At 43.4% G+C, this 26420-nt stretch overlaps 1 protein-coding gene across 1 annotated transcript in view; it reads right to left on the bottom strand.

Moving 5' to 3' along the window:
* Positions 1-10129: 10129 nt before the first annotated feature.
* PRKN (parkin RBR E3 ubiquitin protein ligase) overlaps positions 10130-26420 on the bottom strand; it is a 1301937-nt gene continuing 1285646 nt past the window's right edge. Inside the window, exons 11-12 of the mRNA XM_028103346.2 lie at positions 15096-15213; positions 10130-10300 (exon numbers count right to left, since the gene is read on the bottom strand). Of these exons, the coding sequence (XP_027959147.1) occupies positions 10188-10300; positions 15096-15213 (231 nt within the window). The 3' untranslated portion in view covers positions 10130-10187. The remainder of the gene's footprint in view (positions 10301-15095; positions 15214-26420) is intronic.

Here is a 26420-nt window from a genome sequence, read left to right as displayed (position 1 = left end):
ATTCGGAAGGAGAAAGTTCAGTCTAAAATATTGTGTCACAAATATTCACAAATATTGTATCACAAAAATTCAGTCTAAAATATTGTATCACAAACAGCCAGAGATGCATCTCTTATCTTGGGCATGAAGGTTAACAGCTTAGATTACCTTTGTCATGTCTTTACCAATTTAAGATATCATATAAAATTATTATTTTGAAGCATCTGTGGATTAAAATGACTTATTTGTAACACAAAGGGCTACAAAAAACCATCCTTCTAGGACAGACGTGGCCCTCCTCCTGTGCTCTCCTCCGCCAGCCCCACAGCCATCCAAGAGAAGCCCGGTTTCACCCTCTCTGCCTCACTCATTTGTCACATCCAACTGATGACCAAATTCTATACTTCTTAAAAAATTTTAGTCTTTTTATTTTGGAGTAATTTTAGATTTACAGAAAAGTTGCAAAGATGTAGACAGCATTCCTCTTTATTTATACAACTTCTCCTAATTTTAGCATCTTGCATAATCACAGCACGATTTAGTCAAGCTAAGAAATTAACATTGGTACAATGCTATTAACTGAGCTCCAGACTTTATTTGGATTTGTTCAGTTTTCTGTTCACCTCCTATTTCTGCTCCTGGATCCAACAGGCATTGGTTTGGAGACCTACATACATATTGGGTGTCTCCTCTTCGTGGCCACTGCCCTGCCTCAGCTCTGGCCCCAAGCTCCTCTCAACCCACTCTGGAGAAAAGTCTTCAGATGGTCTCTTTTTGCCACCCCAATGGAATGAATTTTTTAAAACACCGACTGGGTAGAGTCCTTGCCCTTCTTAAACTCCCTCAGTGGTGTCCTGTTGTCCATGAGATGGAGTAGGAACTTCTCAGCGGTCTCCATCTGGATCCGTTTCACACCTGCTTCTCTGGCCCTGTCTTCCTTCGTCACTCCGGCTCCGAGACCCACGCGGGAAGGGGACTGTGCGACCTGATGCTGCTGGTGCCCAGCCTCCTCTCCCTGCTGCTGGCCACCTGCCACACGCCCCCATTCCTTTTCAGTTTGAGCCTGGGAAGCGTCCCCTCCTCCTTTCCTCGCCAGACCTTGATCTGGTACAGCTTCTGTGAGAGCATCCATCCGACTTCCTTGTTGTTAGGTAGCTGCCTCGTCTGCTAGTTTGTCAGAATTTTGAGCAGAGCAATCTTGTCATTATTTTTGTGACCCTGATGCCCAAAGGATTCAGTACTCAATAATTATTTGTTGGATAGATAACACAAGTTTGAAAAAAAATTAGTGTTTCCCTTTACTGTGCCTTCATGTTTGAATCTGTAAAACTATTTTTCAGTTACTGTGAGAGGGACCCACCACCTGTATTTAACATTTTAATGGAACACAACCAACCATACATTTCCATTCGTATGTTGTCTGAGTGGCTGTCACTCTGCAGAAGCAGAGCTGAGTAGTTGCAACAGAGATTTATGGCCCGTAAAACCTAAAATACAGTGGACACTGGAACCATGTGAGGGGTTGGGGCGCTAACCCCCCACCCTACACAATCACAGATCTGCACATATCTGTGCAGATCTGTGCAAATCTTAATGACGGATAGCCTGCTTTTTTTTTTTTTTTAAGATTTTATTTATTTGAGACAGAGTGAGAGAGCACAGGGGGAAGGGCAGAGGGAGAGAGAGAGAGAATCTCAAGCAGACTTTGCGCTGAGCACAGAGCCTGACGTAGGACTCGATCTCGTGACCCCGAGATCATGACCTGAGCTGAAATCAACAGTCGGATGCTTAACTGACTGAGCCACCCAGGCGCCCCAACTAATAGCCTACTTTTGACAGAAAGCCTTACTGATAACAGAAACAGGGGATTAACACACATTTTGTATGTTATATGTATTGTATACTGTAGTCTTACCATCAAGTTAGCTACAGAAAAACATGGTCAAAAAAATCATAAGGAAGAGAAAATACATTTATAGTACCGTGCTGTTTTATCAGGAAAAAGAAATCTGCATATCAGTGAACCCGTGCAGTTCAAACTCATGTTGTTCAAGGGTCAACTGCCTTCATGATTTGACTCTTTACAGAAAAAGTTTGCTGACCCGGTGTTTGATGTTCCTGCTTCTAATCCACTTGAGCTCTGGTCCTCCCGCTGTAATGATGCTGTTACTGGAGCACCTGTGCAGACCATTCTGGCCGCCTTGCACGGTCATGGCCAACCCTATGGTTGTCATTTCCATAAGAGCTTTCTTTCCCATCAGTGTTACAATCAGGGGCAGGAATAAATAAACACGGGCAAGCAGTTCAAATAAACATTTTGCTGCAGCTAGAGAGCGGATCTGAGGATCATGAGACCCTGTCTCTGGTCCTTGTAACTCTTTCCCAGGTGACCTCCGTGACTCCGCCAGACACACAAGCTTCTCCCACGGGGTTGAATGAGAAGGCACAGACCCGTGGCTCCAACACAATCAGGTGATGCTGCTGATGCTGGATCGCTGACGGTTATCAACCGCTGGGCACAGTTCTAGGTGTCTCTCAATGTGAGGAGAATCAGGGTAAGAATGGCCTACGTTCAAAGTTCCTTGACCACAGATGACACTGTGACAAGCGCGTGTTTCCCTGATCCCTCTGAAGGATAACTTCATTGAAAAACATCAGAAACTGAAAAACGGTTCTGTATTAGAGTTTATCGTTGAAACTATGTGGCACTAGGACATGTTTGTTCAGATGACTTCTGACGGAATCTGTCTTAGAAACGATAAATAAAAACGGTTGGGAGACTCTGTCCTAAATCAGTTAGGAGACCCACCTCCTGAAAATTGTTGGAGTGACCAAGACAAAATGAACCAGAAAATCTGGTGATGGAAAATCTTCACCTGGAACGTGAAATGGGAAAGACAAGAGAATAAAAACAAATTGTGACTTTTTGATTACAGCCAAATTAAAAGGAACACTGGCAATATTTCGGTTTTTTAAAAAGATTTTATTTATTTGAGAGAGAGAGCAAGCACGAGAGAGCACAAGCAGGGGGAAGGGCAGAGGGAGAAGCAGGCTCCCCGCGGAGCAGGGAACCCAACGCGGGGCTCGACCCCAGGACCCTGAGATCATGACCTGAGCCAAAGGCAGATGCTTAACCAACGAGCCACCCAGGCGCCCCAGTGGCAATGCTTCTAAATAACAGTTTGTGCAAAGGCACTTGGTGTTTCTGACACTACTCCCCAAGGGGTTAACTGTTTCAGTCAGGTGGTTTTTGCATAGATTGGAGGCAGGTGGTCAATGGGCAGGTGGGTGGGCGTGAGCCCCTTGGCGGATGATTGTTGATGTCTGTTCTTTAATTATCGTTTACAAGAGAAGTTGCATCGATGAGCTGCCCTCCTGGGGCTAACATTCTAATAGGGGAGACAGGCAGAGACCCCATAAACAGGCAAATGCATGGTATATTCAGATACAGGTGAAAGATGTGGAGAAACATCGTGTGGAGAAGGGAGAGTGAGTGAGCGCCAACAGGGAGCGGGGGAGGGAGCAGGCCGTGTGGTTCCGGAAAGAGGGGGCCCGACTCAGACACCAGCTGGAGATCACTGCAGGGAAACGGGCTGCAGAGAGCGGGGACTCCGCTGGGATAATGCACAGAATGTGTGTGAGATCATGAAATCTGAATGTCTCCATGACAAATGGCCGGAGAATAAAGCCAGCTGCTGGTGCAGAGAGAGAGCGCAGAATTTAGGGATTCTAGAATACCATTCCCTGGTCCTGCGTGAGTATCAGTGGCTTGCTGTGGTTTCCGCAGCCCCTATTTTTAGTGAGATAAGCTCCTTTGGGAGGCATCAGTATCCAAGATGTTGGCCTCTTGGTTGGTTGGGCTTGTGGATGGATCAGGGGAAACTTTGCAGAGGCAGGCCGCCCCTAAGGAGCAGGGGAGCTGACGGTCTTCCAACTTATTAAAAGAAATTGAAATGACTTCATTCAATTTATTCGATTTACTTCACAAAAGAGAGAAGTAGGCTTGTATTTCCCATCACTTACGAACAAAACAAGGTCATCACCCCTTTCATGACATTGATTTGATCTTGGCTCACGTCTTTCTCACACACTCTGTTAGCTGCACTGGATCATTATAGCTTCCTGAAATCGATTGAGTTTGCTTTGGGAAAAGGGAGAAATCAGAAACATAAGACCATTTTTCTTTTATATTAATGAGGCAGAAGTGGCCACTTAAGTTGGCACATTAAACTTCTACTTCCTCGCCTTCTTAGGGAACAAGAGTCTTTCCAGGAGCCAGGAACCCTCCCAGCCCCACCACACCTCCCCTCTGCAGAGCAGGTGCGTGAGAAGCAGGAGAAACACATGCTGCTTCCACGCTGGGCTGCAAGCAGATTCGCGCCTTCCCAGAGTCAACTCCTCTCCCAGCCCACTTCTCCCAAATTTGTTTGGTAGAACTCTTTTGAAAGAAGCAGTAGAGTGTCTCTAATCTACTGTTTGTTATTTTAGTAAAAGTTCAGGTAATTCAAGAGCAGAATTATTTTTAAAAACTTTTTAAAGATTTTATTTATTTGGGAGAGAGAGAGAGAGAAAGAGCACGAGCAGGGGGTGGGGGGAGGGGAGCAGAGGGAGAAGCAGACCCCCCGCGGAGCAGGGAGCCCGATGCGATGCGGGGCTCGATCCCAGGACCTGGGATCATGACCGGAGCCGAAGGCAGACGCTTAACTGACTGAGCCACCCAGGCGCCCCCAAGAGCAGAATTATTGATGGGAAAATCTTCACTCCTTGGCTGCAAGCAATATGAGACGCTTTCACTGTCACGGGATATTTAAAAAACTATTATTTTCATTTAAAGTGATATTTTCACACTGCCAAAAAAACACAGAAAGTAGAGAAAGTAAAAAAAAAAATCACATATAATTTTATCGCCACAGCAAATTGCATTTTAATGTATGTACTTCAATCATTTCTTTTTTAGAATTTCTTAAATAATTTCAGTGACAGCACACACACATTTCTGGTAAACTCCTTTTTACTTAACATTATACTGCAAATATTTTTTCAGGCTGCATACTACTTTTCATGTCTAGACTGTTTAATGACTACATACAAAAAACACACTTTAGAATTAGATCTGAAAGCTTAAAAGATACACTTGCTAACTTAATTAGTATATATATGGGAGACCATGATGAGGTCCTGGAAAACTGTCAGTGTAGAAATCTATTGACATAGGTAGATGCTCATCCTGTGTTTTTAAATGGAAATATGTAAGATGCAAAACAATTATTTCTAGATGGTGGTTTTTCTTCTTTCCTTTCCCCTTCTTTATTTTCTGAAACAAGCATGTAATAATGGAATAACTGTTTTACAATAAAAATAAACACATAAGGAAAACTTTCCGGGGAAAGAATACTGAGTGGAGATTTGATGCTGAATAGCATCCTTCAAAAATGCCATTAAAGTCCGTCTGAGGTTGGAATTAAAAATCCAAGAACTGTGGATGAAACAAACCATCTACAGAAAGGAAACACAGGGGAGTGAGCCTCTGCTTGTACAGCTGGAGAGCCTTCGGAACAGCCAGGGTACAGGTGAGCTCACTGGGGCAGTGAGAGGGAGGGGGGTAATGCAGTCATAACAGGAGTTCAAAAGTACAGTCCTTTGGCCACATAGCTCACTAACTCTTTGAGGTAAGGTTACCTGATCTGAGACCAGGGGTTCCTAGCCTGTGTCAGATGTACATTTGTAATGGAAAATGATACATCTGTCCAGGGGTCACTCGTCCACACATCGAGCTAAGTCACTGAGCACGGTCTAGGCTCAGCAAGGATGCTTTCCATTGTAGTTTGATTTTCCATGTAGATTTGCTCAGAATTCCAAAATGCAGTTCCTTAGCTATATATATATCCCATATATATGTGTGTGTGTATATATATATATATAGGCAAGTAAATAATAAATATAAATAAATATAAGACATATATACTTGGTTCCTGGCACATAGCTCCCAAAGTTTTGGAATCTCTGGAGCCATGAATGTCTTTTGCATGCCAATGAGTTATCTGTGGTTGGGGGGGCTGTCTCAGATAGCTTTAGGCTGGGGGCTGCTTGCCAGAAAAACCAAGGCATGATTAGAGGGCTGGAACTTGCAGCCCCAGTCCCTAACCATCTCCAGAAGGCTGCAGATGGAATTAATTACTAATGGCCAATGATATTATCAATTGTGCCTGCTTAATGAAACCTCTGTAGAAACCCCTAAAGAAGGGGTTTCAGAGAGCTTCCCAGTTGTTGCTGGGAAGGTGGTGCCCCTGTAGGCCTCACGGAAGCTCTGCACACTCACCCAATCCCACCCCATCCCCGCCCATGCACCTCTCTATTCGGGCGATCCTTGAGTTTGGATTCTTTATCACAAGCCAGTAATAGTAAGTAAAGCACTCTCCTGAGTTTTGTGAGTTTTCTAGTGAGGGACTGAGCCTGAGGAGGGGCTCATGGGGACCCCAGATTCATAGCCCGTCAATAAGCAGTATAGTTGGCAACCGGGGACTTGGGCCATGTGTGACGTGGGGGTGGTCTGGTGAAACTGAGCTCTTACCTGTAGGGCCTGACATTCCAGGTAATGTCAGAATCGAATTGACTTGTAGGACACCCCGTTGCTGTGTGGAGAAGTGGAGAATTTGCTGGCACTGGGAAAAACACCACACAGCTCTGATGTGGGAAGTCGTGTGGCCGTGGGAACCTTCAGTTGAAGGCCAGGAAGGACCTTCAGTTGAAGGCCAGGATGGGCAGAGAAGGGTTCTGGGGGAGCTGGTTAAATGGAGATCTGAGGCTGGCCAGCCAAAGCGGGGAGGAATGTGTGGTGTGAAGAAAGAGGTTGGAAAGATTCTAGGCAGATGGAAAAGCACATGTGAAGATCAGGACAAGAGCTTCTCCTTGTAAATATACATTTAAATTGATGTTCTATGTTTTGTACTTTGTTCTCTTATGAGTTGGACTCGTGTGAGTCTGTCTTCTGGGGTCCAGTTACCTCTGATGCTAACAAAATTGATTCTCTCAGCCTACACCTCAGATGATGAGATCAGGGAACACTGTGAGCCCACCAAGATAGAGCCATGCATCTGTGTGCCAAATGTCTTCCCGGACAATACTTCTCAGCTTTTTTTTTGCATGATTATCCAAACTGCAGAGAAAACTTTTAAATATTTGTGAATGGACAGCTATTCACAGCAGGTAACTGGACGATGGGTTCAGTGTTGTTTTGAAATAGGGCTTTCTTTTAAAAACCAGCACTGATACTCTCCACGGTACTAGGAATGGCCTAGCAAGGATGGTGGTGGGCGCACGTAACACCACCCAACCAACGATGCTGGCTTTTCCCCACACCTGCTGTTTCTTCTCAAATAAGCATTCCACATCTGTGCTTATTCGTTTCTATCCACAGTATCAGGTCTCTAATTTACACCCTGGAGATGAGTGTCAATACCAGGGCCATCACTCCTAGAAACTTCGTGTTTCTCCAGAGCATTTACTGTGGTGCTTGGCACCAACAGGCCCTCATGGTGTGCGGCTTGCCTTATATACGGATAGGAGTTCTCCAAGAATGTTCCATTCCAGATTGCTCAAACACAGGCTCATTGTTACTCATTCCAGCCACTGCAATAGTTCTCAAGAAATGCAGTGTCACCACGCCCACGATGAGAGCAATGCAAAGTCACTGAGATTTTCTGAAACATTACACAGAGAATCCTTGTGGTTTTTCCTGACTCAATCTTCTGTATTAAACATTTACTAGAAAAGTTTGCTGATACAGCAGGAAAGTCACCGCTAGATTTTAAATGGATGGTTTGCTTTTTAGATAAAAACAGCCACTGCCTGGCCAGGAGATCCCTTCAGGCCCCGAGGGAGGCTCCTGGAGCAAGGTGTCCACCCTCCCAACACCCCAGCATTTAACGAAAATCTATTTTCAGAGATGGACTCAAAAGATCTATTGATGCTTTTTATTGATAATTTGAGTACAACCTTAGACATAGTTGTCAAATATTCCTTTACACGCTTCAGAGAAAAATAAAGATTCTTCTGCAAAGATTTTATTTCTATGCTTTTGATATATTCACATTCAGTTACACATTTCATGTTCAAGCATGTTCTTTTATAGTGGTTTGTGATTTCCCATTCCTTTACAGAGGCTGTTTTTTCCTGTTAACTTGTCTCAGTATTCTATTCTGGAGGAAAAAAAAAAAAAAAAGACCACCACCAAAAGAAAGGAGCAAAGCCCTAGAAACTTCTACCGTGCCTGAACCCATGACAGCAAACCCTGTTCCGGCTTCGCACACCCAACACAGCACACAGACTTGGAGGGAAGCAGTCAGGACAGCATCACTAAACCCAAGAGCTATAGTGGCTATAAAATGCTGGGTGCTCCACATGACAGAGGGAGCCGTCTGATTTGTCCTGCTGGGTCAGTGTGAGAAGCTACTTGCAGGGATTGTCAGTAACGTGCCCTCACTGATACCAGCCCCTGGGACATGTGGGCTCATGCCCAGCGACCTTCCTTTTTCTCACGTTTACAGATACTTGGCTCTCCGTTCCCTCGCCATGATCGTTAAGGCTTCGTGACATGAGTCTGGCAGCTTTGGGATCATGTTGGGGAGGTTGGATTTTCTGAGAGAGCGAAGCCAAATGAGGCTGATTAATGCCACTGTGGTTGCCACACCCCATCTTGTCCCAGGACCGGCCTCTGAGGGGGGAAAAAAAGGGTGATCAGGCAGGATGGTCCCTGGGAAGATAGGTAGGGACAGAGGGACAGATGTCCTTGGGAAATATTCTGAGGTCATTCCCTCTCTCCTCCGGCAAGGATTTCTGGTGCTATGTCTGTAAAGAAAAGCCCTGAGAAGACAGATAATGAGAACCAAAGACGGTGGTCATACTTTTTCATCTGTACACTGTGCTATAGGAAATGAGGTCTGCCGCATTTGGTGTAAACACATCTCTTTTTGATGTGTTGTGAATGCCTCAAAAAAAAAAATTGAAAACTTGATAAACACTCCATTTAGATCCGGGTCAACATGAGGAAATCTTCTGGTGTGACTCTACTGTCCTAGAGAAGAGCTCTCCTTGGAGTAATCCATTCGGGGGTCTGAGCCCCTGGAGCATGCGGCTTGGGGGACCGAGCAGGTGCAGAAGGAGCATAACCTTCCTGGTACAGAATTGGTCTTGGTTCTGTTTTGTTATCCCTAGAAATGCTCCTTCTTTAAAGATTTCTGCCTTAACACCCTGCACTTTTATTAACATTGAGAATCATTATAAAACCATTTCTAAAAATGTCTCCTCTACAGGCACCTTCCCCATTAAATTTACAGTGAAGCCAAATGTACTAGCTTATTCCCCAAGCTGCAAAGTGAATGTTTAAAATCAAATTAAAGACTTCATAATATTCTCAGAAAAACAATTTCTTCCTAAGGTCTCAAATAATTAAATGGAAGGAAAAGTACAGGAAGTTTTGATTTCTTTCCTATAATGGCAACATTCAACATTCAAATTAACTTCCATAATTTCTCACTAGTTGACAAGCTGATTTATGCATAGTTGATATTCCATCCATGCAATATATAAAGGTAGAATTCTTAGGGATAAACACAGAGTTTGACTATTGCCTGTGGTTCTTTGGGAATAGATGCTTTCTGAAAATTTAAGTAAGAGCATTGCTCTTAAAGCCGAGAATATAGTTCCCAGAACCCACTGTCGGCCGTCTTATAGAGAACCACTGACAATAGTCCCTCCGAACTATTTCCTCACCAACGGCTTCTTCCCAATCTTTGCTGAAGGTACAATGCAGGAAATTAAACCTGAGAAATCTCTCTCTGCGTACTTAAACCCAGTGTGACTTGAATTCCTGCGAGAATGACAATCCTTACAAAACGCGGACGCACCTTCCTCTGTGCTCCGCGGTCTGTGTATTGCTGAGGCCCGAGGATACTTCTTGTTGTTTTTCGAGGGCACAAAGAAAGGGATCCCAGGAGCTTCTCCTGTAACTTTGTTTTAGTGGTTTTGGAAGGAGCTTGAGGGGTGCTGTGTCTGTGTGTGTGTGTGCGTGTGCATGCGTGAGAGAGAAAGGGAAAGAGAGAGAGAGAGAGAGAGAGAGAGAGGGAGTTTGGAGAAAGAGCAGGGAATGGCAGGACCCTTTGTACGTTTCCAAGTTGGACGGCAGGGGGCGCCCGCTCGCGGGGCTGAGGCTACACATCGAACCAGTGGTCTCCCATGCAGTCGCGGTTCCACTCACAGCTGCAGGTCCAGCACCACTCCAGCCCGCACTGCGGCTGTGGGCACTTCATGTGCATGCATCCTCCTGCGGGCAGACAAAGGACACAGGCAAACACCCGGAGAACACTCCGTCCCGCACCCACACACTGCTCCAGAAATGACTTTCTTAAGGGGATGTCACAAGCCAACCAAGGGCATTCTGAAGTTAGGACGTTCATTCATTAAGAAAGGAGCGAGGGTGAGGGACGCCACTCCCACCTAGGACAAATTTTATTTATAAATCTGAGTTTATTTACTTCTTCTGAAATGGGATTTAGAGACAAATGCTTTGTGTTTCACAGTCGGGGTCAATTCCTTATTGAAATGTATACTGTTTAATGTCTTAAATAGATGTTAATATATTTAATTATTTAACATATAACCTATAATATTAGGTGGCTTGGCAAAGTTCATGAAAAAGGAGGTGGGGAAGCAGTATGAAAAGTATTTAATGGAGGGGTGCCTGGGTGGCTCAGTCGTTAAGTGTCGGCCTTCAGCTCAGGTCATGATCCCGGGGTCCTGGGATCGAGCCCCGCATCGGGCTCCCTGCTCGGCGGGAAGCCTGCTTCTCCCTCTCCCACTCCCCCTGCTTGTGTTCCCTCTCTTGCTATGTCTCTCTCTGTCATATAAATGAATAAAATCTTTAAAAAAATAAAATAAAATAAGTATTAAATGGAGAATGCATTCTTTAATGCTGCTGAAATTGTATTTAAGATGGGAGAAACTAGGTACTCTACATGGATGACCTCAATACTCCTCAAAAGCACTGAGTGAGTAGGAGTGTTACTCTGCTGTAGAATTTTCTCAAGGTCAAGTGATTCTAACTGGCAAAGCCTGAGATGTACCCAGGGTCTGTTCTTTCATGGAACAGGGCATTTGCAGCATGAGATGAACGGTCCCTTATTCCGGGACTTATTTTGGAATTCCTCCCCTTCCTGCATTTGTGCAATTCATTTTTTTTATTTGCTTCTGGGGCTCAGACATCGAGTCTGCAGTGGAGTGCAGAGGAAGTTACTTATATGAAGTTAGATGCAGAGAACAGTTTCTGACTGGATTTCCTAGATAATTCAGGCAAAAGCAGTTCTTTGCTTGAATCTGACATAACACTGGATATGCTCTATTATTCAATTTTACCAATTATCTTGTTAAGTCATTTTTTCTTGCCCAATTTTCCAGGTAATTGCTTCCATACTGTCTTATTTTTATTATTAGAAATATGGCATGAGAACTTCCACTGATTTAAAATATTTATGAATATGTAACTAAAGGAATTTGTCGTAGGATAATTTAAGGGCATTTAAAATCCCCTACTTTGCTACTTCTAAAGTATAAATATGCAGAAAATAAAGGGAAAACTCACCTATGATACTTTTATCTTAATATTTCCCATTTAGGATTACACAATTCCAGGACTGTATAATTTTCAATACATATTTAATGATTATATGCTTATGATGTAAATAATATAATGTTTTCCTACAATACCCAAATCCTCAAAAATACTAACATTACAAATAACATTTTATTATAGAAACTAGAACCACGATGGCTCCACAGAAGAAGAAGAAAGGAATTAGGAAGAGAATATTCATGTTATTAACTTTCTTATAACTTCCCCGGGTGCTTAATAGATGCAAGGCAATATGCTAGCTCCCATAATATGGAGAAGCACCAGGGACTCTGACTCTGAAAGCTTTGCCAACATAACATAGATGTGAGTAAGAAGCTGCTGACAACTTCACCGGACTTTGTGGGCATCTAAATGAAGAAAACATGGCTTCCCTCCTAGAGAATTCTGTCCACTGACTGATGCGCCTATGCATATCAGCACCGTGGCTGGGGCCAGCGACTCTTTCATTAGATTTAATGAGGGAGTAGAAGTTCCTGAAGGACCCGATGGGAGATTTAACTGGCAACAGGCACTTGTTGATCAGAGAATGGAAGCAGAATCTCATCTGTCTGAGGTGGAAGGGAAGGGAGATGCTTTCCCAGACTGATGATGGCAGGAGTGAGGAGCAGCGAGGCTTAGCCTGTGTTTGAAATGGGAATGAGCCTGATGTTTCTTTGTGGCTTTGCTGTGGGAAGAAGTCCTTTCTGGTTTTCAGATGACTATGACACAGGCCATGAATTTACTTTGAGAATGAGATCATGAAACCAGCTTTTCTTGCCCATAGAGCTCACATTTTTCTCTGTTGTATGCTTTAAAAACAGTTTAGATTAATAATAGCTTATTATTAATAAGCTTAAAAGTTTCAGCTTTTCTGTTCATGGGTTAAAAATCTATCGGTGAAAAATCAGGGCTTTCCATTTATAGTAAATCCTGATATTTCAAAGAAATCGGGAATCAGGGGGCGCCTGGGTGATTCAGTTGGTTAAGTGGTTAAGCGTCTGCCGTCTGCTCAGGTCATGATCCCAGGGTCCTGAGATCGAGTCCCGGATCCGGCTCCTTGCTCAGCGGGGAGTGTGCTTCTCCTTCTCCCTCTGCCTCTCTCCCCTGCTTGTGCTCTCTCTCTCTCTCTCTCTCTCTCAAATAAAGTCTTAAAAATATATATATCTGTTTACGTGTTATCCCCTTTACTAGCTACTTTTTAATTCAAGGAGTATTTGTCAGGTGCTCTTCTGGGCCCAGGGGAGAGACAGGCAATGTTCCTGCCCTTCGGTGATAGCAAAATGGTCTCTTACTACTGAATGTGCATTCTTGAAATCCGTGTGAACCGGGGCACTGGCCCGTGTTTATCAGCGCTGCATACCCTGCCTGGTGAAAGTTCTTTGCATCTTCTCTGACTTCCAGTTGCCTACGCGGCACCGCCCGGGGCGATGAGGACCGCAAGAGTTCTTGCCCCTGGTTCCAGTGACGTCCTCTCTTCCGAGGGGATGCCAGCCCACCTTCCAGGCGCATTCCAGCGCACAGAGGAACGCGAGGATCATGGCACACATTTATTTGGTTTACTTCCAGGACACCATGGTCTCTGAGCCAGGGACTTGGCCTGAGCGGAGCCCACTCCTGCTGCCCTGGGCTGTCTCGGTGCTCTCTTGTTTGCATTGATGCAGACCTTCTGAAGGACACAACTGAGCAAACGGAGGCTTGCGGGCCCCTCCTGAGATTGCCGGCTGCACTCCCCGGCGAGCCATTGGTTCACTGCCCACCACGCAGGCGCAGCAAAGGCTCCGTGAGGAGAACGTGGGAAGAGGTGTACCTGGTGCTCCGTTTTATTTCTCACCCGTGACCACGCCGCTGCCGCTAGCTCACACGAGCACGTGCGTCTCACGCTTAGAGCGGGCTCCGGGCTCCGGGCACCGGGCTGTGATGGCTCTACGCTGGTTGGCACATTCCAGATGGATGGCAGCAGGTGCCCCACTGGTTGATGCGAGGTATCCGATCACCGTGAACCCGGCAGCCCAAAGCCGAACTCTGAGTACAGACTAGCGCCGCAGAGCAGGGAGGATGCGCGTTGACCACTGCGGGCCACACGACCCGGCTGCCGGGACCCCGGTGCCGGCGTCCCAGACCCGCAAGCTCAAGGGGAGGGGAGAAACTGAAGCCACAGCGTGGACGCACCGTCGTGGAGCTGAGGGGGCCTCCCTCCGTGTCCCCTGCTGGATTAATTACAGGGGCTACTTGTCCATTAGGACGGGAGGGGAAGGACAGTCCTTCCATCTGCGAGCTCCCCCATGTGTCGGCATTGCCACGGTGGCCTCTGGCGTTTACTGAGTGTGTGTGTGTCGGAGGGGGGTACACCAGCCCTTCCTGGGGGGTGATGTCTTGGGTTTGGAGTGCCGTTAAGAAGACAGCCGTTCAAATATGGATCCTGCGTTTCTAAGCCTGTTAACCCACACAAAGCAGGGCCTACAGGTGGGCTCCGAAAAGACTGACTGCAGTTAATGTAGGTTAACCCAGAGGCATCTCCAAATGGTCACTTTACATTCTTAAAATTTAGACAGTAGTTGCTAAAAGGCTAAAGGAATAGGTGTACTGAGAAACATAGACATGTAAAGGATATTTTAATGAAGCAGGCAAGTGTCATAATAATATAAGGCACTAAACCTCCCACAGCAAGGCTGAAGAAACCAAAGCCCCAAGTGCATGCTGGTGTTCAAAGGTATATAAACTGGTGTGATAGGAAAAAAAAAAAAAAAAAGAATTTCATGGCCAAAAAATTTGGGAACCAGGTAATTAAACAAAATTAAACAGATTTCTTTACAAAAGGAATTCTGAGTTGCTAATGTAGATTGTGAATGGGAATATATTGTGATTTCTGTGAGCGTTAAATGATCTGATATTTGCAGGGAACTTAGGATAAGCATCCAGTATAGCTCAATATGAGTTAATTATTTGTGTTGTTGTTACTATCCAAGAGGGACATCCAATAGGAATGACCTGGCAACCCTTCCCCTACTGAGTAACTCTAGATACCAGAATCCTGAGAAATACTAGGCTGGGAAGTTTCCCTGATATATATATTTTTGGCTACACCAGTGGACAACTTACCAGATACAAAGTGTCTAACATTGTTAATAATTAATACTAATAAGGGCAGTTAGTGTTTTATTGATGGTCTAAGCCAGGCACTTGGCTGAGTATCTGCCATGCGTGACATCTCACGATTCTACTGTTGTGCGGCAGCTCCTGTTTTCATCTCTACTCGAAAGAGGAGGATTTAGGCAGTTAAAAAACTTGACCTGGGAGAGCTGAGATTTGCATTCTGGCCAATAGCTCCAAATTCCCTGAGTGCTGAGCTCCTCAGTTACATATCCTCCTAGAGTTCCTATTATAACTACACAGCTCATGCTCTCCAAGGAGAGCTCACCAAATCCTCACTTTTTCGGCAGCCCAGACTCACCATTTTTTTCAACAGGCACATGGCAACGGGGACAGGGCTTGGTGGTTTTCTTGATTGTTTCTTTGGAGGCCTCTTCCCACCGAGCTTGCTCCGCAGCCTTCTCATCAACTCTGTAAGCCTGTGGAATAAAGACAGAAAGAGTTGAAACTCAGATCTTTATGTTGGGGTTGACATGTAGGTTCTTTTGAGACACTCGTCCAGGAAATTCTTAGAGCTGGGAGTGCCTTCAGGCAAGAAGCTCAAACATAAACTCACCTGACAAGTGGTAGACAAGGCCTGACATACACCGGAACATAGTTTCCTTGGCATGTGGCCTTTGCTTACAAGTTGAGAAAACATGGCTTGATTTTATAGTGTGAGATCCTTTCTTTGGTTGTTTTGAATAATTGTAATGAAGAACGTCTATCAGGTGTGAAACATGCAGGCAAGGTGATAAATGCTCTACAGACACTTCTTTCTTTGACGCTTTGTCAGGCGAGTGTACTAGTGTTTCTTTCACACCGAGGATTAGCTGGGTTCAACAGCTGCCCAAAGCTGGTAAGTGGGATGTTTCAAGGTTCTTCTACTTATTGTTATCCTTCATTCTCGCACCTGGAGAATGGGGAGCTCCAAGTGTTGTCACAGAAGAGACAGGACCCACAAGAAGGGAATGAAGCTGACATGTCACAGAAGGCAGAGGGCGTTGGGAAGAGCCAGGGGTGAAGACTGTGGGTCCGGGGACAGCTGCCTGGGCTCCAACCCCAGCCCCATCCAGGTGGGGGACTCTAAGACACTCTGTCACCTCTCTGAACGTTCTCATCTCTTAGATGGAAATAAACAATGCCTAGTGCATTGGGGGTAGCAGGGGTTGAGTGAATTTCTTGAAAGGCTTGGAACTAGTATCTGATGCACGTTGTTAAGTGATAATATGAATTACCTCAGGATCTATCACAGGGCAAGCTCTCAGAAATGTTTGCTAATATTATTATTGTTATAGAACTGAGTTATTCCTGACTCTTAGCATGAAGAGGAGGAGAGGTTTCATGCAACCACAGAGATAATTCATTCTGTTCCTGTCTAATCACTCAGACACTGCAATCTCTTAAGCTTACTTCAGTACTGAATGACATGGGCAGAAAAAGAATGGTATATTTTTGGATTCAGTACAAAAAAATTGTAGTCTAGTCTATATTTAAATATATTCCAACATGTTAATCCAAACAGAATCCTTCCATTTTGGCCTCTAGAGTATTCAAAGAAAATTTTTTTCTTCTATGCTTTAAAATTAATATGAGCATGCAAATCATTTTATTAACTTGTAATAACGATTTTAAAGTATCTCCAGAGCTATTTTTATGTTAAGAAACTACTAAAATGACTCAAATAACATAAAATGCTCTAATACTCTGATATTACTCCAAAAATAATAATGATAATACTTTAGAAATTTATAACATTATTTTTTACACTTTGACTTCTATTACTTCAGTTGCTCCTCCCAATAACCTAGAGAAAATAGTGGGGTTTCTAATAAGATACCAAACTTATTTTACAAATGAGGCCTCTGGGTAACTAATAAAGGTCAAGTGCCAGGTTCAGAATGCTTACATTGGATATGGCAGCATCAGTGCCCATTAAATGTAAAGATTTGGAAAACCTGGGGGCGCCTGGGTGGCTCAGTCAGTTAAACCTCTGCCTCCGGTTCAGGTCATGATCCCAGGGTCCTGGGACCGAGTCCTGCATGAGGCTTCCTGCTCAGCGGGGAGTTGTCTTCTCTCTCTTCCCCTCCCCCTGCTTGTGTGCGCATGCGCTCTCTCTCTCTCTCTCTCTCTCTCAAAAAAAAAAAACAAAAAAACTTGGAAAACCTGAAGGATGGAAACCCAAACCAGAGATGCTGACATACAGGTTTCTAACTCATAGCACTGTGCTTTGAGAATCAAACTCTGCCCAGCATCATCGTGCTTAGCAGGTTTTCTAAGGGATGAGAGTGATAACAGCTGTAGTAAATAGTCATCATCTGGTCACCCCAGTGCAGGGAGGTCCCTAGGGAAGGTGCCGAATCTGGTGAGCAGAATCCTCCACCCTGCGTTATGCATCCAACTTTTAGCATTTCACTATCAGATTCTAAATACTTTTAAAATGTTAAAGTTTTTCAGTCTCAGTAAAGACACTAAAAGCAAAGGCAACAAAAGGAAAAATAAACAGGTGGGCCTCCTTCAAACTAAGAAGCTTCTGCACAGCAAAGGAAACCATCAGCAACATGAAAAGGCAACTTGCTGAATGGGAGAAGATATTTGCAAATCTTTTTTTTTTTTTAAGATTTTATTTATTTATTTGACAGAGAGAGACACAGTGAGAGAGGGAACACAAGCAGGGGGAGTGGGAGAGGGAGAAGCAGGCCTCCTGCAGAGCAGGGAGCCCAATGTGGGGCTTGATCCCAGGACCCTGAGATCATGACCTGAGCCGAAGGCAGATGCCTAACGACTGAGCCACCCAGGCGCCCCGATATTTGCAAATCTTGTATCTGTTAAGAGGTGAATATCCAAAATATATATAGCACTCAGATAACTCAATAGGAATAAAACCAAGCAATCTGATAAGAAAAAAATGGGCAGAGGAGCTGAATAGACATTTTTCCAAAGAAGGCCTACAAATGGCTTACAGGTACATAAAAAGGTGCTCCACATCTCTCACCATCGGGGAAATGCAAATCAAAGCTACGATGCGCTGTCTCCTCATACCTGTTAGAATGGCTATTACAAAAAGACAAGAGAACAGGTGTTGGCAGATGTCGAGAAAAGGGAGCTCTTGTGCACTGTTGGTGGGAACGTAAATTGGCCTAGACGCTGTGGAAAACAGTATCCTGCCTTTTGTGCCCTATGTGACGACACGGATAGACCTTGAGGGCATTATGCTAAGTGAAGTAAGTCAGAGAGAAAGACAAATACTATATATGATCTCACTTATATGCAGAATCTAAACCTGAACCCACAGATACAGAGAACAGACTGATGGTGGCCAGAGGTGGGTTTGGGGAATGAAAGTAGTTAACAATAGTGTAGTATATATTTGGAAGTTGCAAAGACAGTAGACCCTAAAAGTTCTTATGAGAAGAAAAAAGGTTGTATCTCTGTATGGTGATGGATGTTAACTAAACTTATGGTAATCATTTCACTATATATATATATATATATATAAAATCATTTTGTTGTACATCTAAAACTAATATAACGTTACATATCAATTATATCTCAAAAAGAGAACAATGTATTATGACGCAAATAACTGTGTTTACCTATTTTTTAATTTTAATTCCAGTGTAGTTAACATAGAGTGTTATATTAGTTTCAGGCGTGCAGTATAGTGACTCGACACTTCCATACATCATCCGGTGCTCATCAGGACATAAATAACTGTGTTTATACCTCACTTGCAGTATTAAGTGCTTTTTATTGTAATTAGTGTTTACATTTCCGTTATTTCCAATAGAAAGTGAATTTGTCCAGAGCCGAGATCACGTTTGCGTCCTCCTCACACCTCCAGTGTCTGGCATAATGCCTGGTCCCTAGGAGGTACTCAGTAGGCACTCAGCATATTATAACTCAGTGAACAAAGGCATGACACAACCCACAGAGACACAAACATGATAATCATCTGGGAATAAGACCCCAAGAACCAGGTGGGGCAATGGGGTGCATCCTGATGGTGGTTCTTGCAGTGAGGAAGCAAATTTCTTTCTATTAAAGAAATCCCATTCACAAAAAAGACTTCCTTTATAACTCAGAGGGTGTCCTCTGATTTGTTAATACTTTGTTAGGAGGTAATGGAGAAAGTTTAATGCCTAAGAAGGTATGAGAACTTCCTTTGGCCCCGGGACAATTTACAGGCCATTCGTGGCTGAGAGTGCAGTGTGATAAAGCTGTGGTTAATGAGAGTGGCTGCAAGATTTAGTAAGTAGGTTTGGATCTTATGTACACATCTTCCAATCAGCTCAGCTCAGATTCGCGTGTGGGCCTAATCCTCAGTGATACACAGCAAATACATCCCCCAACCATATGTTCCAAGATTTTCTTTTTGAGGTTCAGGAGCTTGTAAGTCTAAAGCGAGGCTTTAAAATTGTTTACTGGGGCATCTAGATCAGAGACAGATATACTTTACTTACTAAAAACTAATTTCAAATTGTCGCTTTTCAGCAATATGGCACATTGGACACTGAGTGCAATATCTCCCTGGTCTCCACATCTAAAAATGATGGATGAAATATGGAAGAAAAGTCTTTCCTTAATGCATGACTGATCTGGTAGAAAAGGAAAGGAAATCCCTGTTGGCTAGAATAAGAAAGAGAAAATCCTCCTGGTGAAGGGAGGGAGGAATCTGGGGCTTGTGATGGGGCTATTTTCCTGGTCTCAGGCTGCCAAGAGTCTGGCTTTTTACAGACCCCAAGAGTAGAGACAGAGAAAACCTGGGCCAGAGCAGGTGGAAGTGGAATCAAATTTTCCCATTACACACAGACAACCTAGACTCCTGAGGGGTGACCTCCTCAGCTGATGGACTAGGGGAAAAAAATCTTCCCAGAAGAGAGAATTGATAAAGACTTAATAAAGCTTTGTGCTGGTTTCAGGCTTATGGTGAGTCAGACTGGGGAGACAAAGCCTCTCTGAGAATGCCTAACCACTAAGCCTCATACACAAGGCTTTGTGAAAAGAATTCATACTACTGATTAGCTAGATAAAAAGAACCTGAGCTAGGAAGTTAATTCAAAATACTCTGGATACTCTGGTAGCATACCCAGGAACCTGGCTGAAGGAAAACTATTTTCTATAGAGTAACACACTTTAAAAAGCCAAACTTCAAAAAATAAAAAAATAAAAAATCACACAAATAAAATTCCAAAGAGCCTGAGATCACAATAAAAAAGTTACCTAGTACAGGAGCTATACAAGCTATCATGAGTGAAAGTGGCAGATATACAAAACTGAAGAATCTGACCAGCAGTAGATACTGGAATGATCAGATACAGAGTACAAAATAAGTATGTTTGATATGCTCAAAGAAATAAAAGTATGAGAAATTTGGTAAAGGCATAAGAGATTATTATAATTAACCAGGCAGATTTGAAAAAGAAACCTATTTCTTTGTTTTTTGCATTTTTTTTTGAAAACAAAGAAACCAATGATTAAAATTAGAAACTCAGTTGATGGATTACATAGCAAATTAGATACAAATGATGGGAGAATTTGTGAACTGGAAGATGAAGCTGGAGAAATTACACAGACTCAGATCAGAGAGCAAACAGTAAAAAATATGAAAAGGAAAGTCAGAGTTAGTGGGGACGGAGCATGAAGGTACAACACTTCTCTAGAGTTCTAGACCAAGATAATAGAGAGCATGCAGGAGAAACAGTATTGAAGACAGAGAGGCAAAGAAAACAGATTAACTACAGAGAGGTTACAATTATTCTGATGGCAGATTTCTTAACCCATGGATGCTAGCACACAGTAGTATAATATCCACAAAGTACTAAAAGAGTACCAGTCTACTTAGAATGACATATAAGTAAAAATAATTTTCAAAATAAGTATTAATAAAAACACTTTCAGACATAAGATACAGAGTATTTCTCATCAAAAGACCTTCACTAAAGGAACAACCAAATAGGATAAAGTCCAAAGGAAGACCTGAGTCACAAGAAGCAACTGTGAGCAAAGAAAATGGTTCTGTGTGGGTAAATCAAAGCAAATATTGACTATATAAAACTATCAAAATCATGTTCACTTTACTGGTTTAAAAATATCAAGGTAGAATTAAAACACTGGATAAGAATTGCATATAAGTAAAAGAATTCAGTGGCTTCTAGGTGCTTATATTATTTAGGCTGAGGGTCATTGACTTTGTTACATTAAGACATATTTAAATTTCCAGTGTAATCATTAAAAAAAGAGAAAGTATTTTGCTTCTAAACAAGGAAAAATAGAATTAATGGAAAAAGCAAACAAAAAATCAAAAAGAAGGCAAGAAATGGAAATATAGAAATATAGAAAGGTATAGAAAATATAAAGTGGCAGAAATGACTGCAAATAGCTCGGTATTCATAGTAGGTGTGAAGTGGACTGTAATCTAGGGAAAGGGTTGGTAAACGATGGCCCATGGGCCAAATCTGGTTTGCCATTATGCTGTAAATAAAGTTTTATCAGAACAGTCATGTTCATTCATTTAATTCAGCTTCAGGCAGCTGCAGGACTGAGGATTTGTTTCTTGGCTGGCTGTCAACTGGGGGTCATTCTCAGCTTCTAGAGGCTGCCTGCATTCCCTGGCTCTTGGCTCCCTTCCTCAACAATCTCGCAAAGATGAAGGAGTCGTCCTTCTTATGCTTGACTCTCTTCTGCCTCTTCTTCCACCCCATCTCTCTGACTTTATCTGGGAAAGGTTCCCTTCTTTTGAGGGCTCATGCAATTAGATGGGACCCAGTTGCATCATCTAGGAATCACCCCCTAATGACATTTGCAAAGTCCCTTCTGCCAGGTAAGGTACCATATTCCTAGGGGCCAGGAAGTAGGGTGTGGGCATCTATCTATTAAGGGCCATTACTGGACCTACCATACCAGGGGTCTAGAGTGGGGTTCTTAACTTTTCTTTTTGTACCATGGTTCCCAGAATGTTTTAAATTGCAAAATATAAAATTCAAAGAATGCCAACTATCTTGAAATATCGTTATTAAATAATAGATTTTTTGGCATAGTACTGTATGTGTTGTGTTGTTAGCAGGATCTACTGGTTGATGTAAAATTACCATTATTTTGAGGTTGTGATGAACCTAAGTGATGTTTTAGGGTATCTGCAACAACTGTAACTTGATATGAAAACATAAGTAACTTCTATTGGATTGAGTCACAGGTAGCTAAAATTACTCTAGTTTATGGTCAGTGTTCATAATTGAAGGAAATATTGAATTTTAGTAAGGAGTTAATGGAAATACAATGCAATTTTTCCCATCTAGGTTAATGGACCCCTGAATTCTATTCATGAACTCTTGCATCTCAGATTCAGAGTCCCTGCTCCAGGAGATAGGTGGTTACAAGGATGTCTACAGCATCCTGGCTGTAACAGCAAGAAATTATAAACAACCCATGTGTTCATCTACAGTTCGCTGGAAATATAAATTGTGGCATATTTATAACCATGAAATACCACACCGTCTTCAAAATGAACGGACTCAGGAATACACATCAGCACACTGAGTGTCATAAAACAACAAAAACATAATGTTGAAGGAATATAAAGCAAGTTGCAAAAACTACATACAATATTATTTCTTTTATACAAAGTTAAAACACAAATTTGTGATAAAATAGTATAGGTGCTTTTAAATAACACTCATTAGATAGCAAGAAAACATAAAGGCATGTTAAAAATCTAAAGACATACAGAAGGTGATTCATAGACAATGTGGGGCAGTGGTCACATTGGGCACAAGGGAGGCGGGCTGGTTAAGGGCTCACAGCCAAATGTCAGAGGTCAACTTGAAGCTCTTGTTTCTTATGGTGGGCAGCGTGCACGTGTGTTCACTTTATTTCTTGAAAATCATTATTCCTTAAATTGTGTGTGCTTAAAATACTGCTTTATAATATATTACGTATGTACATATATAATATGTTTAATTTTCATATTAAAACCCAAATGTTAATTTAAATATGTATGTGGAAATTACAGTAAAATAAGTTTCTAATTTTCTCATTTTTGCTACCACTATATGATTGCAATCACTATTTAAAGGCACATTTCCAAAATCTCATTTCCAAATGTACATATTCATTAAGAAAATTTTGAGAGATGAAGAAAAGGATTAAAGAATGATAAAAATCATCTGCAGTCCCTCACCAGATATAATCCTGTCTATATTTTTATGCATATATTTTCAGTCTTTTAAAAATTTTACATGTACTATACATATTATTTATTGCAGCCCATTTTTTCCTTTAAAATACATCATGAACCTTTCCCCATATCATTTGTAGATGTATATATGTGTGTGTGTATAGAATTTTAGTTTTCATTATTTTCCAGGGTCTGAATGCATCCAGTTTCCTCAATCACAAAATGTGGATGGCTCCTTATCAGTCTAAACAACCTTGAGATATATGTTCTTATAGAGGAGTCTGTACTTCTCATGAGGATTGCTCAGCAGAATTCCCCTGGGTGGAAGTTTCTGCCTCTGGACATGTGCATATATAAAGATTTGACATGTTGCCAAAATAAAAGCATTTTCAGGGGTGCTTGGGTGGCTCAGTCTGTTAAGCGTCAGCCTTCTGCTCAGGTCATGATCTTGTGGTCCTGGGATCAAGCCCCGAACCAGGCTCCCTGCTCAGCTGGGAGTCTGCTTCTCTCTCTCCTTCTGCCTCTCTGCACCCCGTCCCCCACTCGTGCACACACACACACACACACACTCTCTCTCTCTCTCTCAAATAAATAAAATCTTTAAAAATAAAAAAGCATTTTCAGCTGGGTGAATAAAATGTTTATTTTGACAAAGGATATTATGCTCCGCCCAAGAAAAAGATTCAGAGAGTAACTTCAAGAAGCCTCAGAGACTATCAATAGCACATTATTGAAGGATAATTAAGAACAAGAAAACTGGATTTATACTGATATGCTTGATCTTTCGGAGAAGGATAAAAATTATGGCATGCGAAGAGAAATAATTTCCTCTCAAAATACCAGTTTTCTCTGTTTTCTTTTCTGATCCCCAGAGCATGGAGAATAAGAACAGGGTGAGTGGGACTTGAAACCCAGCAGGTATGCCGAGGGCTGCTCCCAAAGGGCTGTGCACCCAGCATCCCCATTCCCTTGGGATAGGGTACTGCAAACTCCACACCTGGAAGGAGTAACAGAATACTTCTTGTGTAACCATTTGCACACTAGAGTGAATGGAGATGGATCTGCCAGTCCGCCTGCAGTATCTCCTCGCAGTGGGAGGTAGCTAAGGAGGTTTTGATTCATGGTAGAAGAGGCGAAAGGAACATGCCAGAGCAGCAATTTCTGTTTTCACTTTCAAGGTTTTGCTTTGTCAGCATTTCCTTTCCAGACTCCGGGTTTTGAAGACTTCTGCGTAATGGGAGAAAGTATACCTCTTCTTTATTTTAAATGCATGGACAGTTTCTACAGCATTAGAGACACTGAAACTGGGGCCAGTCAGGATCTGGAGCCTTAGGTTGGCACCTCCTGGGCTAAGCATGGGCAGCTGCAAAGGGACCCGGGGCTTTCCCAGGATGCTGAGGGGGAGAAGGGCCCCAGACAGGCCAATGGGCAGATGCGGTACCGAGAGGGGTGGTGGGAGGGGGCACAGAGGACAAACTTCTCCTACTGATAGGGTGACCATGCGTCCTGGTTTGCCTTGTGTCTGCGACATTATTTTATTCTGATGCTTTGACCTGTGGGGCCTCACAGACACCAGAGGGACCACCCCTCCCAGGGCTAGCTAATCCCCCGAGAGAGCAAACAACTCCAGCATGCCCTTCACATGCAAACCAGCCAGTGCAGAGCCTGCACCCCCAGGCACCTCCTCTAATGGGCTCTCGAACTCCTGGCCACCATTCCCCTGTCCTAATCACACCTGGGCCAGGTACCAGACACCTCGGGACAGCTCCTGTACCCCAGAGCCCACTGAAATTGTTCAAACCAGCTGATCCAAAGCCCGTTTGCCCTGCCTCACCCATTCCTGCCCATGGAAACCACAGTAAAGGTTCCTGTCCATGTTTTCCTTGCTCCCTCTGCCTCCTGACCAGCCCCAGTGCCCCCCCGCCGACCCCCGAGTGGCCCTGCAGGGTGTCACCGGCCCCTCCTCCCGGGATCTGCATCTGGGAGGAACATACTATCTTTTCCATGGCAGTCACTTCCTAATCTGCTGGGCTTCGGGCACCTGAGGAAAAAAAAAACCTATCCTTTAAAACACCTAGGATAAAACTGGTCTGTATCTATTGTCCTAGCGAAATTATAAAATGCCCTTCTGTCTCAGAAGTATCCTGGTTGGGATGATAGGTCACTGGGTGTTGTGCTCATTAACCATCCGATCTAGGGTTTCCTCTGCCAGCAGCAGGGCTGGTGTCCTGAACTCTTCCTGATACACAGCGAGTGCTCAGGGAAGGTTCATTGGCTGGCTGACGCTTCCCTCCGTGGAGGATCACCATACGTTTTCTGGTTGCTGTAACTCCCTACTTCTTGTCCGCTCTTGTTATTGGGGAGCAAGGCCTACTATATTGTATCTGGAGGTGAAGAACAAGAAACACAAAATGGACTGGCCAAGGAGCAGGGCTGAGAGAATCTGAGAAAAGAGAACCTTGGTCCCTAGAACTAGGAACCCAGTTCTAGGCTCTGTCTGTGAGGGGTGCATCCGTGACACCAATCAGCTCAAAGAAGATGGCTAGATTATCATCACATTTTATAAATTTAGGGGATGATACAGTAAATCTCTCAATTAATAGAGGCTAGTGATCAACCCCAACCACATACAAACAAACACACGATTTTGTTACAAACTCTGGATACCAAATCTGATCAACAAGAAGAGAGTTTGACAAACTGGTAAAATGTCAAGTTATGGCTTTAGTCCTTCATAGTTCAATATTTAGGTGTCGTGGCTTCATGACCCATGAGATTAGATTTCAGACAAGTCAGGGGAGAGAATGAGTATTAACTCATTCTATCTGAAATAATAACATCAGGTATAATCCAGGAGGGATGCAAAGGTGAAAAGAGGAAGTCACAAGCTCTGTGGTTTCAGACCTAACTTTCAGAGCAGACACATTCAAAACAGGCCAATGAAAATGCCGCCCAACATGCATCCCTGAGCATCCTTTTCCCAGTACCTAGTGCTGGCTGAGCTCATAACGGGCACTCCAAACCACTGGACGGACTGACCCAGTGACTACAGCACTCGGCGGCAAGGGTCATTGGAAAACCGGGCTTCTGGTCTCGGAACGTGAAAATCCAGTGGGGTGATAAGATGCAAGCAGTGATATGCCCCTTTACAAGAGCAGCTGGTGTTTAGGAGTGATACCAGGGAAGAATACAGGAGTCTTTTGGAATAGGGCGCATGGAGGACTCTGGAAGGGTGGAGAAGACTCAATGGAAGTGACTATCCAAGCAGGTGCTTTCACAAGTGATGGGCAGAATTTGAATAAATAAAGAGGGGGGTAATGGGGCCACTTTAGACAGAGGGAATGGCCTGACTACATACTAGGGGTGTGATGAATGTTATATAAACCATCATGGTGAACAGGGCAGGAAACGGAAGGAAGGCACCTGTTCAGGAGGGCTCCAGGTGTCATGTGCAAACCAGCAAAAGAGTCA

This window comes from Eumetopias jubatus, unplaced genomic scaffold (assembly GCF_037043125.1).
Source record: "Eumetopias jubatus isolate StellerSeaLion01/CBP00866 unplaced genomic scaffold, mEumJub1_p1.0 scaffold_6, whole genome shotgun sequence".
NCBI lineage: Eukaryota > Metazoa > Chordata > Mammalia > Carnivora > Otariidae > Eumetopias > Eumetopias jubatus.
Note: the sequence above shows the minus strand (reverse complement) of the source record. Positions and strands in the feature narration are given on the sequence as shown.